The 13,921-nt window shown below is 34.6% G+C and overlaps 2 protein-coding genes across 2 annotated transcripts; both read left to right on the plus strand.

Annotated features, from left to right (window-relative positions):
• Window positions 1–893: 893 nt before the first annotated feature.
• On the plus strand, window positions 894–1,580 carry LOC121420617. Its single transcript, XM_041615280.1, has one exon. The coding sequence runs from the start codon at window positions 894–896 to the stop codon at window positions 1,578–1,580; it is 687 nt and encodes a 228-aa protein (XP_041471214.1).
• Window positions 1,581–2,108, plus strand: LOC121420618. Its single transcript, XM_041615281.1, has one exon. The coding sequence runs from the start codon at window positions 1,581–1,583 to the stop codon at window positions 2,106–2,108; it is 528 nt and encodes a 175-aa protein (XP_041471215.1).
• Window positions 2,109–13,921: the final 11,813 nt, after the last annotated feature.

Consider the following 13,921-nt stretch of genomic DNA (forward strand, 5'->3'; position numbering starts at 1 on the left):
AATACAACATTTGGCATGTTTTATTGCATTACACTCTCTTGCAATGAGCCAAAGCAATCTTGGAAGATAAACAAGTGATGTGTTACATGTACACTAGCTGGTGAAAACAAAGCATAAGAGATATCACATAATTTATGCAAATTATATTCATAATTATGTGAATATGCAAATTTCTATTAAAAAATTGAATTTTTCATATTTTGGTACTTATTGCGGTCCATAAATTCCTGTTTCAAGGTTTTCAGCTGTAAGAAGAGGTTGTTTATCATGGAATTGTGTTGTTTCATGCTTGAATTATTAGATATGCTTATGCAAATTAGTAATTACTAAATATGCAAATAAGTACTCTGCATGCGTTATGTAGAGAAATACAATAATTGGCATGTTTTATTGCATTACTTTTCTTATGTTTTTCTTTGATTTCAATTTCTTATGTATTTCTTTATTTTGCATTTCTTATGTATTTCTTTATTTTTTTATGCAATGTTTTTCATTATTTTCATATCCTAGAACTGCTACTTGAATTCACAAGTGACATAATATAGAAAGAAACAAATAAAAATGTAGTTAAAAAACAATGTGTATAACATTCATTCAAATACCATACACTTTACACACAAACGAATACAAATATCAATTTCTTACGTGACATGTGATAAGAAAATGTTACGTAACTCCGCAAACGCGGCATGGGGGTATACAAATTTGGTGTCAAAAGTTGCGCAAAACTCAAGAGAAAAAAGTCATGAAATGGCGGCGCGAACGCTTCATGTGCAAAAAAGTTATCGCGATTTATGTACAGGGGGGGGGGGCCTAAAAGGCCCCCCAGTCTTTTTAGGGTTAAGGCTCTCACAACACACCTTAAATGCATGCAAGTCGTGAAATACCACATAATGAAATATGCAGTGGATAAGGAGACACAGTTTGTTGATGGCCACATGTTGTCCAGACAGGGAAAGAAGAAACAATGGAATGGAGTAAAGGAGCTAGAGGAAAGAGAAAGACACCTGTTCATCAACGAACTTTGCAGAGGGCAGCCTGGCAGACAAGGCCTCGCATTTGCAAAGATGGTGAAGCGTGCTGATAAAATGAACAGGCGAGAACACAGAAATGCCATCTCTGGGCTGGTGAAAGAAGTTTTAGCAGAGGAGCAGATGTTGGTTTCCTTGTATAGCATTGCCCAGCAAGGAAGATGGCTAGGATGGGAAATAGCCATGCAATTAGACATTAAGTGGAAGAAACTCCTTTACTCCTGGTCACCAGAAATGCTCAAGTTTTACTTGAATTCAATACAAGACACTCTTCCCTCGCCAGCCAACTTCAAAATCTGGAACAAACAGGCACTTGGAGTATGTGCATTGTGTGGATACAACAACTGCACCATGATACACATATTCAACTGCTGTCAGTACTCACTGCGAACAGGAAGGTACAACTGGAAACATGATACAGTCCTACGGGAAATACTGCACCAAGTGACTCCCACCATTCTTCGAGCAAGAACACAGGCAAACGATGTCACATGCAGAGGCATTTCCTTAAAATTAAAAAAAGGCACTCAATACAATAATGTAACCTGAATGGAGACAAAGAAACAAGAACATACCAAGAACTGCAGTGACTGGAAGTTGGTATGGGATGAAGACAAAATACCAATGGCCTTCCCTCCAGAAATAGTCACCAGGTCAAGTAGGCCAGATATTATAATTCATTCAACTTCAATGAAGGTAGGAATAGTTGTAGAACTGACAGTCCCAGCAGAGGAGAACATGGCTCAAGCAAACCTCAGAAAGAAGTGCAAATATGAGGATCTCATCAGAGAAGGAAAAGAAGCAGGGTGGGCACTTGTCTACTTCCCAGTTGAAGTGGGATCTAGAGGTTTTGCTAGCCAATCACTGAGAACCTGCCTCAAGTTCCTTGGCCTGACAAAAAAAGGAAATCAATGTTGCGCTGGATGCTGTGTCAAGAGTGGCACTACGGGCTACATATACTTTGTGGCTGTCAAGAAACAACAAGACTTTCGGAAGTTGGGAGCTGATCACAAGACCATATATCCCTCCGATAGGAGAAAACCAGGAAGAGGCCCAACCCAACCAAAATTGTCATAAAGGCTAGGTATATTCTCCCTGTGACCATTTATGCCTTGAATGGAGGCTGCATTCGTTTCGCCATATTCAATAATGCAGATCCTACCTTATAGTTACCAGTCTTGGTGACTGCCTGGTAAAGTAGGGGCGTTGACTTGGCACGCTGGTGGTATTTAATATCACTGGTGATACCTAGCCTTACCAGACATGACCAATCATACTGAAACAACACGATGTCCTGACAGTTCCAGCAGCTGGAGAAGGAGGGTTCCCGGGACCAAAGCGCTCAACCCACCGCCACCCGTCCCAAGTCGGGGGCAGCTGCTAGGGAACATGTTAGAAAGACACAGGGTAAAGCATTAACCTGGGCTTGATGATCTCAACAACATCGAGGCTGTGCGTGGTCCTAACCAACACTGATGCAGATCAAGCCAGGAAGCGGCCAGACCAGGCCATGGTTTTTCAATCAATAAAATGTACTTTACTTTCCATATAAAAATTATACCAGATTCATTTCCCGTTGAAAATAACAAATAAATATCCTATAGTCTACGATCGGTTTGCTCTCTAGCCTAGATAATTTTGAGAACTCTCCTTGAATATTGTACCTTAGTCATGGTTATTGATATATGATAGTGACATAGAAGTCGCCATTTAAAATTAATTGCTCCCGACGATTTATAATATGACCTATATTGGAGACTGTACAATAATTATATAAAAGAATTTGATTTGTTCTTATTTTTGTTCAAATAATGAAATAAAGGTTCATTTAGTTTTCTGCAATTCAAAATAAACAGAAAAGATAAAAATATAAATGAATAATTTAGTTGCAAAGGGGGTTAGGTCCACTTTTTACCATTCCGAGAAAATCCATGTTTTTTATTCTCACTTACTGCATTACTCTTATGAGAAACTAATTTGTCAAGATGTACTACCCTATCATGTGAACATAAAATTGGGTAAAAAAGAAATCTACCTGTCTTTAATTTTTCTTCTATATGTATTGTATTGTATTTATTTTCCGTCAGTTAAAAAATTGCAACAACGATGGATATATTTACAGTTAGAAAGAAACGATCATTGAAAAGACGGAGGGATTGCCCTACTCAGCGTTGATAACATATCAACGCTGTTTTACAGAGGGGTCCCTTACATAGATATACATGTAAATATAACACAGGAAAAGAAAAACTAATCGACTTGCGATAAAGACATTTACAAAATGTGAAAAGGTAAGAAAAAAAACAAAACGTATTTACAACATATATATACAAGATAACAAAGTAAGAAAAAGGGGTCTGAATCAAAATTATAAGAAGTCTGGAAAAATGTTTTTTAAGGCCTTTTTTGAAGGCATCGATATTTTCTAATAATTTAATGTGATGGGGAAGAGAATTACATTGAGATGCACCTCTGAATTGGATAGTGCGACGAGAGTATTCTGTTTTGGGTTTGGGTAAAGTAAAGTTATGACAATTACGTAGTGAATATTGATGGGAAGATGGCTGAAACATATCGGACATAATTGGAGACAACATGTTATGGACTGATTTATAAACAAATATATTGAGAGTTTTCTTACGTCTAGATTCCAGAGAAGACCAATTTAAAACTGACTGAATTTGTGCATTAGAGATATGATCATATGGGTTGACTTTCATTATTTTTCTGCAAGCACGATTCTGGAGGGTTTGCAATTGTTTGGTAATTTTTTATTAGAAGAATCAATTAAATATCCGCATAGTCGAAAAGGGGCAAGATAATGGCTTTGTAAATCAAATTTAGATTTGTTTCATTAATAAAATAGCGGAGTCTACCCATTATTTGACTAACTTACCGACCTTTCTACATAGGTTTTCAATATGGACATCCCACTTCAGTTTATTGTCAATTATAAATCCGAGATATTTAACATTAGTAGACTCTTGAATTGCAATGTTATTAATATTTACATTTAAAACGTTACATTTACTTAACATATGTCTCGAGCCTACAAGTAAAGATACAGTTTTATCAAAATTCAACGTCAACTTATTATTGCACATCCATTTATAGATAAACGACAAATCATAATTTAGCTTATTTTCGACACTTTTAACATTAAAATCAGAAGAATAAATGACAGTATCGTCCGCATAGAGTTGAATCGAAGAAAAATATACAGATAAAGTTATATCATTGATAAAAAATAATTAATAGCAAAGGTCCCGGAATAGAACCCTGTGGGACACCGAGATAAATAGATAAAGGACTAGAAAGATTAGAACCAAGACAAGTAGAAATAAACCTGTTATGCAAATAATCTTTAAATCACGGCAAACATTCATCAGAAACACCAATATTGCGGAATTTTTGAAGAAGTAAATAAGGGTCAACACAATCGAAAGCTTTTTTTTTTTAGTCAATAAACACTGCCCCAGTATATTTCCCCTGATCAGCAGCCTGCATCCACTGATCTGTAATTCTAACTAAAGAAGTCAAGGTGGAGTGTTTACTCCTAAACCCAAACTGAACTTCGGATAACAGTTTATTTTTTTCTAAAAATTAGATCAATTGCCGCTGAGCGAATCTTTCAAGTAATTTCGATACAGTGGGTAGAATTGAAATAGGACGGAAATTATTTGGAGATTTTCTGTTACCTGATTCATGAATAGGAATGACTTAAGACTTTTTCCATTGGTTTGGACATTTATTTTTGATAAAAGATCTGTTTATTATGTGGGTAAGATATGGAACTATAATGGGAGCACACATCTTTAGGATCTTGGATGAGATCTCATCTAAACCGATAGAAATGTTGTCTCTTAGATTTAATATTTCCTTCTGAACGTCCTCGTCAGCAACCATCTGAAAAATAAAGTTAGCATTAATGGTATCACTGACATTGTCGTTTGTAGAATGTTGAACATCATTAAAACTGGAGGCTAGCTCTGTGCCAATTGAAGAAAAAAAAGTATTAAATTCATTAGCTTTGTCTACAGAATCATTTACGCCAGATTCACCACTGCTGGAACGTGACGTTGGTAGGACAGATCTTAAAACCTTCCAAACTTCAGTAGATCTCCCCATTGCAGAAGACAATTTATCAACATAGTATTGTTTTTTTTGCCTTCCTTATCTTTGAGGTTACTTTATTTCTTAATTTTCGATAACAATTTGTAGCATCACTAGTTTTGCTTTTCCATACCTTTCTTTTAGCTTTATCACGATCTTTTATCAGATTTATAATATCTAGAGTTATCCATGGAGACATCTTCTTTTTTATTTTTCTAGATTTAACAGGCATAATAGAATTGACGACATCCATCAAATAATTTTCCCACAGTTGAACAGCATAATTCACATCCTTCGCTAAGTATACATTTTCCCATGGTTGCTTTTCAAGTTGTTCACAGAAATTGTCAATGTCGACACCTTTCATTTTTCTATAACTTATAGTACGTGGAGTATGGTTAGTGTAAGATGATACCCAGACAACATAATTCATTGCATGGTCACTCAACCCTATATCAACGACACCAGACACCTATACTTGGTCAGTCCTGTTGGAAACCATCAGGTCTATCAAACTCGATGAAGTTTCAGTAATACGAGTGCCAGTTGTGCGATTTATATAGTCAAGAGAATAAATATCGTGTATTTGCATCAATCTCTTGGTATCACTATGTAAAGGGGTCTTTAAAATATCGCAATTTAGATCGCCCAAAATAATTGTACTGTGATTAAAACTATCGATGAAAGATAAAAGTGATTCATAGTGGCAAAAAAGATCAGAATAACTATTTGGAGGGCGATATTAAGTAACAAAGACAAATGGATGGGAAAATTTATTGCCAACAAGAAGAACAATGGCTTCCAAATTACACAACGAATCATGGTTCAATACTCCAAAGTCAAGGCTATCTCGTATATAGACGGCGACGCCTCCTCCATGCCGGTTTCTGTCCTTACGAACAATTTTATATTGATCAAAATGAATTTCACTGTTCATAATAGTATCGTCCAACCAAGTTTCGTTAAAAGCGGCAATATCAATGTGGTATTCGTCAAGTAATAACTTTATTTCATCTATATTACGCAGTAAACTTCTAACATTTAACTTTATGATTTTCATACCCTTTTTATGTAGATCTTTTAGTTTGTCCTTAATTGGGACGTCGTGATTATGTAAAGAATTAAGGTTTGTCTCATTATCAAAAGATGACTGATTATTATAAGGTAAGTTACCATTTATTTCGTCACGGTTTTCATGAGAATGTATATCAAAAGGCAATTCAGAAAAACTACATATATAACAAATCCAATCTTGACGAGAGTTGAAAAAGTTCAGACCTAAACAAGAACATGAAAAATGAATCCAATTATCACAAACTACACACTTAAAAGCATTCTGATTACTTTTAACTGATTTTGCGCAAGAAATACAAGGATATTTAATGGGCATATAGGAGAAATAGTGACATGAGGTTCTCAAACAAGCGAGATAATCTTACAGTTTGGAGTCAATATCGGCAAGACTTGTTATGGAGATCTTCCTGCCGTCAGCGTTGAGAGCCGTGATCCTGCCATCAAGCGTCCATACTTTCTTGACGTTCTCATGGAAACGAAGTTTGTTGACGGTGGCTTGTCTGTTCGCGGTGAGATCCTCATGAATGAATACATCGGTTCCCTTGAGTTTGGAACGAGCTTTTCAGATCTCATGACGAGTGTTATATCTGCTGAACTTTATGATGATCGGCCGGGGCTTCTGCGCTGCCTGCTGCGATACATTGCTCCTTGACCTTGCGGTAATGCGATGACTGCGGTCGATATGACCCGGATCGAGATTGATCCCTAGATTGCGACGGACGACATCGATGATCAGCTGATCTGTGTTTTCATCCCTTTTTCGGCGATATCATGGAATCGAAGACATTATCTCCTCGAGTATTGCTCTTGGTCTTCACATTGGCGGCGGATTTCTTTCAACTGTCTGGATAGGTCATTAACCGAAGATCGGATAGTCGCTATATCCTCCGAATACTTGTGCAGGTCCAGTTGAATAGACTCATATACTTGCTTTGTTACCTCTTCTTTCACTGCGTCGATTATTGCTTGGATTAGCCGTGAATGCGTTTCTTCACTAATCGCTTTATCAACTTGAACACGAATGTTACTAATCAGAGTGGGGTCATTCATGGCGTCCTCAGTTGGGTGATCACCTAAATTTAAAGATGATTCGTTGGCAGAGTCCCTCGGGGACGCCTCGGGTGTATGCTGGTGCTGGTCCCGTACTCGCGAGTCCCTTTTTGGTGGTAGCTCAGTGATTCCAAAGTTCTCCTTCTCACTTCGAGACTGGGATCGCAATTTCATTTTAGAGGTACTTGGAGCACTCATCGTGATTACAATAAGTATGAATATATAAGTAAAGTGATGTAATTCTTACAACCTCCAACAGTAAGTCAAATATTACTCACACTTTTGATCACAGACCTCACACACATGCGGGCAACTGAAACGCGACTTAAAAAAATATATTTTCTTTAAAACAATACCATTGTGGACCTAACCCCTTTTGCAACTAATTTGAAATGAATCCAATCAATTTTGATTAAAAAGGTGATTTTTCTTTGCCACTTTTTATTTACGTTTTCACGTGAATTTCAAATTTTTGTTGTTTTCATTAGAACAACTAAACATATAGAGGTTTTGAGACAGAAAACCAAAAAAAAATATGAATAATGGACATAACCCCTTTTGACAAATCAGCTCTTCAGAATAGTTTGTTTGCAAAAGGGGTTAGGGCCACTCTCTCATATTGCGATATTCTTATGCAGAAATAAATTTTCATGACGCCCTCCCATGAGAACATAAAATTGGCTATGAAAGAAATCTACCTGTCTTCATATTTTGTAAAATATTCATTTCCAAATAAAAAATTGTGTGGAGCTAATCCCTTTTGCAACTTAACCGAAATGGACCTTAACCCCTATTGAAAAAAAAGTTCTTGGCCATTTCAGATCACTTTTAATGGGAATTTCAACTGTTCTTTGGTATCACCCGGGAGTATCATCTACTAAAAATCTATACATTGAGACAAAAAAAAATCAAATTTGATGAAAAAATGGACCTAACCCCTTTTGCAAGTGAGCTCTTCAAATAAGGGCTTCAGAAACATAAAAAGATGCCATCGTAATTACATTCAACCATTATTGTCAACCGAGGAACAAGTATACGATTTTAGGAAAAAAATATTATGGCAACATTTTCTTTGGGAACCTCTTCTGTAAATTACAAACAGTGAAATGTAATTAGAATGAAAATTATATGAAAAAAGGCAAATCAAGCTCAATTAAATTCCCTCCCATAAAGTTTTTAGTTATTGCCTTAGCAAAGATCGTGGCAACATGCAGCTGAAATAAATCAAAGGTGCAGTAATAATCGTGACAGGCAAGAACAAATAGATCAATAAAAATAAGAATGAATGAGTGGCATGATGTATCAAAAAGACACCAACGATATTAAATCTGTTGCGCATTGTGCTAATTAGTGACCAAATGCTATTTACATATTTTTACGCTATGTGCGAAGGACGTTTAATGACCACGCCTCCATTTCGCTGGTGTACCAAACTAGTGGCGGTGTAAATAGGCTTGTACATGTAAAATGGGAGCAGTGTGCACTTTTGACCCTCCAAAATTTTCTTCAATTCTGGCCGGATGCAGAAGCAGAGTTTCCACCCCCTGAAATGAATGATCACGTGCGCCCCCCTGCGGTGTGTTGCGATGACAGATAACTGCGTGGTCTAAAAATGGCCGTATTTTGGGGGTGATTTGTCAAGTAAAATCGGCTCTAACATGAATACCGGCAAAAACAAGCAGCTAAATCTGGTTTGAGTGTATTTACTTCACAAGTGTAAAAATCACATCACAAACATAGCTATTCTAGTATACAGATGCAATTGCTAACGTTATAAAGTGTCACTTGAAAATGCATTTTATTTTAGTTTATTTCTCTTAATATTTTAGCTAAACTATTTAACCTTATCTTATATTTTAGCTAAACTATTTAACCTTATCTTGTACCGACAAGGGCGCTAGATCAAGTGAGCTTACCTGCAATCTGATACCAAAATCCAGTCATAGATTTCATCTTTTTATCACAACTTTCATTTAATTTGAGGTATGTAATCTTTGAGTGAACTTACCTAGCTGCTACACATGATGTCTGTTTCTGAAAATATGTTGTGATATATTCTGGAATGAATCTGCAGATCTGAGCTGATGTGACAATTTATACTGTAGTCCCATTAACTCTATTTTATGTCAGCTCATATCAATAAACTTTGCCCTCAATCTTTGACTTTGAATCGATTATCTGATGTCATTGACAGGAACTGAAATCAGTCTCATCATATGAATATTTCATTTTCATAATGCCAAGGTCATCTGTCTCTACTGTATCTACTATTTTGAAAGAAGTTATTGAAAGTGAAGACTTTCTTAAAGCAATAAGTGATGCAGTGGAGAGAAAACTTGATGAAATCATAGCAAAAATTAGTCACCAAGAAAGTCGCATATCTGACCTTGAATCTGAATCAAAGAGAGCAGGTAAATCGATCGCTGGACTTCAGTCACAAATACTCAAAATCAACCAGGATATCACAGAAAGGTGTGACACACTAGAATCCACCAACATGGATCTTCTGAATGCAAGAGATTCTCGAGGGAAGCATATAGCATGTCTTGAAGAGAAACTGAAAGTGAAGAGTGATGAAGTTGAGAGACTGAAAAAAGAAATGAATGATCTCGAGCAATACTCGCGGAGGTCATGTCTTCGGATAGTTGGAGCGGAGGAGGAATTGAAAGGAGATAACACTGACCAAATTGTGTTGAAAGTGGCTCATCGCATCGGAGTGAATCTTGATGTAAACGATATTGATCGCAGTCATTGGATCAACAGACAATCATCTATGAGTAGACCTACCTCTGCGCCAGTAATTGAAGAAGGAACTAAAAGAAGAACCAAGAAGTGCAGTATCATCGTAAAGTTATGTTCGTACAGAAGTCGTCAGCAACTCTTCATCAATCGACGAAAACTGAAAAGTAGTGGCATCTCAATACATGAGGATTTGACCTCTACGAACTTCAGTCTTCTTCAAAGCGTTCAAAGGAATGAGAAGATCAGTGCAGCATGGTCGATGGATGGGCGCATATTTGGAACTCTTAAAGTGAATGGGAAGAAACATCTCTTCAAATGCATAGAGGACTTGAGACTTTTGTAAATATTTCATTTAATAAGTATTCCTTTCTTACTTTCCCGATGCTTACCTTATATGGTTGGATCTCTGCTACATACTGTATATATTATGGATCCGTCATCATTAAAGACACCTACCGTGTAGCAGTATACTATGCCTTTATACCTCTTTATACACTTAACTTTTTATGTACCTTCTCATTATAATAATTGGTATGTATATGTATGCTTGTGTGTGTGTGTGTGCCTGTTTTTTCCCAATTTACATACTAAATTATTTTTCATATTACATTTCCACTTTAAATGTTTGATTCACAAATATTTCCATTTCACTCACTTAGCAACGCTGATTTACAACAAGAATTCAAAACATATCAGAACGATGAAACAATTTATTCTGATATCAGTACTGATGAGCTTAACTCTCAGTCTTTATATGAAACTTTTAATTCTGATACGCATGATATTCATGATTCTTTCCTTTGTGATATTGATCCTGATAGCAATTTTTTGAGAACTTCTGTAACATGTAGATACTGGCTTGCTCATGAATTCAATAATTCCTTAGCAAACTCTAATAATGCATTTAGTATGATTCACTTCAATGCAAGAAGTTTACGAAAAAATATAGATTCCATAAACCTATTTTTACATCAATTAAATATAAATTTTTCTGTGATTGGTATAACGGAAACTTGGATCCATGCTTATTTTTATTTTATTTGACACTGATGAATATTCTTTTTATCATGTTGATAGAATGAAAAGTAGAGGTGGAGGAGTTGGTTTCTTTATAAAAAATTGTATCAATGTCTGTATTCGATCAGATATAAGTATGCCTGTAAATCTTTGTGAATCACTTTTTATTGAGATTAAGCATACAAAGAAAAAGAACGTTATTATTGGCATTATTTATAGAGATCCAAAACAAGCCATAAATAAGTTTAATGAATCTTTTAACATGTGTCTAGAGAAAATTCAAAAAGAAAATAAAGAAGTTTATATTATGGGAGATATGAATATTAATTTATTGCAACAATCGTTAAAATGTATAAATGATTTTGTCGATATTGTATATAGTAATTCATTTCAGCCAGTGATTGACAAACCGACTAGAATATTGAAATCTTCTGTCACGTTAATTGATAATATTTTTACGAATATCAGCTTTGATACATTTAAATCAGGTATACTTTACAGTGATGTAAGTGATCACTTACCAGTATTTCTTTTATCTGTCAATGACAAAAAATACAGCAATATTAATCACTCCTCTGCTGAAAATACTGATGCTTACTCAAGGAAAATAAATGATACTACCATAAATGAATTCAAGAATGATTTGTTAGTCACTGACTGGAGCGAACTCTTATCAAAGTCAACTACAGAAGATGCTTATAATATTTTTTGTCTTAAATTCAAAGAATTATATGATAAGAATTTTATTTTAAGAAGAATCAAAAGAAAGAATACTCCTCGTAAACCATGGTTAACAAAATCGTTATTGAAATGTATACATAAAAAAGATCGTTTGTATAAGAAATTTATTCATAATTCTTCCAATATTCACATAGAAGCGAGATATAAGAGGTACAGAAATATTCTAACTGTAATTTTAAGAAAAGCAAGGAAGGAGTACTATGCTCATTTACTTGAAATTAACAGGAAAAGTATGACAAGGGTATGGCAAATAATAAACGACCTACTACATAAACAAAACAAAAATAAAAACAATTATCCTTCATATTTCATTAAAAATGGAACCAGAATTGAAAATAATGAATATATTGCAGAAGAATTTAATTCATACTTCACCAATATCTCTATGAATCTTCAAAGAGAAATTAGGTCTGATTCAGGCTCAAAAGATTTTTCCTTTTATTTACCTGAAGAGTGTAGCCAGTCTATTTATTTTCATCCAACCAATGAAAATGAATTAATAGATATTGTAAAAAATATGAAAAACACAGCCAGTTCTGGTATTGATGAAATAAGTTGTAAGATCATTAAAAAGGTTATTCATTTTATTGCAATGCCATTGTCATATATATTCAATTTGTCACTCTGTTCAGGTGATGTTCCAGAGAATATGAAGATTAGTAAGATAATTCCTTTATATAAAAAAGGCGATCCTCATATTTTTTTCAAATTATCGTCCTATATCTATATTACCGTGTCTTTCAAAAATATTGGAAAAAATTGTTTATGTAAGATTATTTAGTCATCTTGAAAAATATGCATTATTAAGTAATTGTCAATATGGCTTTAGACCCCATCATTCATGTGACCTTGCAGTTGTTGATTTACAGGATCGACTAGTGACAAAGATGAATAATGGTCTTCATTCCTTAGGAATTTTTCTTGATCTTACTAAAGCATTTGATCTTATAAACCATGATATATTGTTGTACAAACTGAAGAATTTTGGTATCCGAGGTATTCCATTACAATGGTTTCATAATTACTTAACAAATAGAACTCTTTATTCAAAAATTGCTCCTCTTCTTTTACAAATATTACTTCAGGAATTCCTCAAGGTTCAATTCTCGGTCCTTTGATTTTTCTACTATATATTAATGATTTAAGTAAATTATCAGACTTTTTTGAGTTTATCTTATTTGCTGATGACACCACAATTATTGCATCAGATCATAATCTTCTTAATTTAATAAACAAAACAAATAGTGAACTGATTAAAATTACTAACTGGTTTAATGCAAACAAACTAATTGTCAACTATGAAAAAAACAATTTTTTATATTTCTCAAACAAAAATACTGTTCATAATCAATTGAATATTTCCTTAATTATGAATAATGTCAATCTTACAATGACCAGAAATGTTAAATTTCTTGGAGTCACCCTTGATGATAAGATTAATTTCAGTGAGCATAGATTGGAAATATGTAGGAAGGTATCAAAAAGTATAGGCATTTTATTCAAACTCCAATCTATTCTTCCTGAAAACATCTGATAATGCTATACAATTCTTTAATCCTTCCTTATTTACAATACTGTAATATAGCATGGGGAGGGACAGGTTCAACAAAAGTTGAACCCTTGCACAAACTTCAGAAAAAGGCTTTACGAAATTGTACATCTTCTCATTTCCTTGCCCATTCTCAACCAATATTCTTTAGACTTAAAACTTTGAATATATTTGATATTCATACTTACCAAACTGCTATTCTAATGTTCAAACTAAAAAAAACAATATTACCTAGCAATATCTCTTCATTTTTTCAACAAAATAAGCATATTCACTCTTACAATACCCGACAAAGTTCAAAATTACACTATTCAAAAGTAGAAAATAATCGCTCACTGAGATTAATCCGTCATCAAGGTCCTCGGATATGGAATACTCTGAATGTGAATGTTACATCATGCAGCTATTTAAACTCTTTTAAACAAAAATGCAAATCAAGCTTGCTATCCACTTATAGTCACTAAATATGTATATATGTATTTTTTCTTTCTCTCTCTTTGTGGCTGGTCCACTTGAAACTTTTTTTTTTTCATTTACAAATTTTTGAGCGACTTGTTCCAGGCGCAATTGTCTAGGCACACTTACCTCCCCCCCATACCTGTGT

Source organism: Lytechinus variegatus, chromosome 8, assembly GCF_018143015.1.
Source record: "Lytechinus variegatus isolate NC3 chromosome 8, Lvar_3.0, whole genome shotgun sequence".
Lineage (NCBI taxonomy): Eukaryota > Metazoa > Echinodermata > Echinoidea > Temnopleuroida > Toxopneustidae > Lytechinus > Lytechinus variegatus.

Coding starts and splice junctions, on each gene's coding strand:
- LOC121420617 (XM_041615280.1), top strand. CDS start 894: ATGAAATATGCAGTGGATAAGGAGACACAGTTTGTTGATGGCCACATG.
- LOC121420618 (XM_041615281.1), top strand. CDS start 1,581: ATGGAGACAAAGAAACAAGAACATACCAAGAACTGCAGTGACTGGAAG.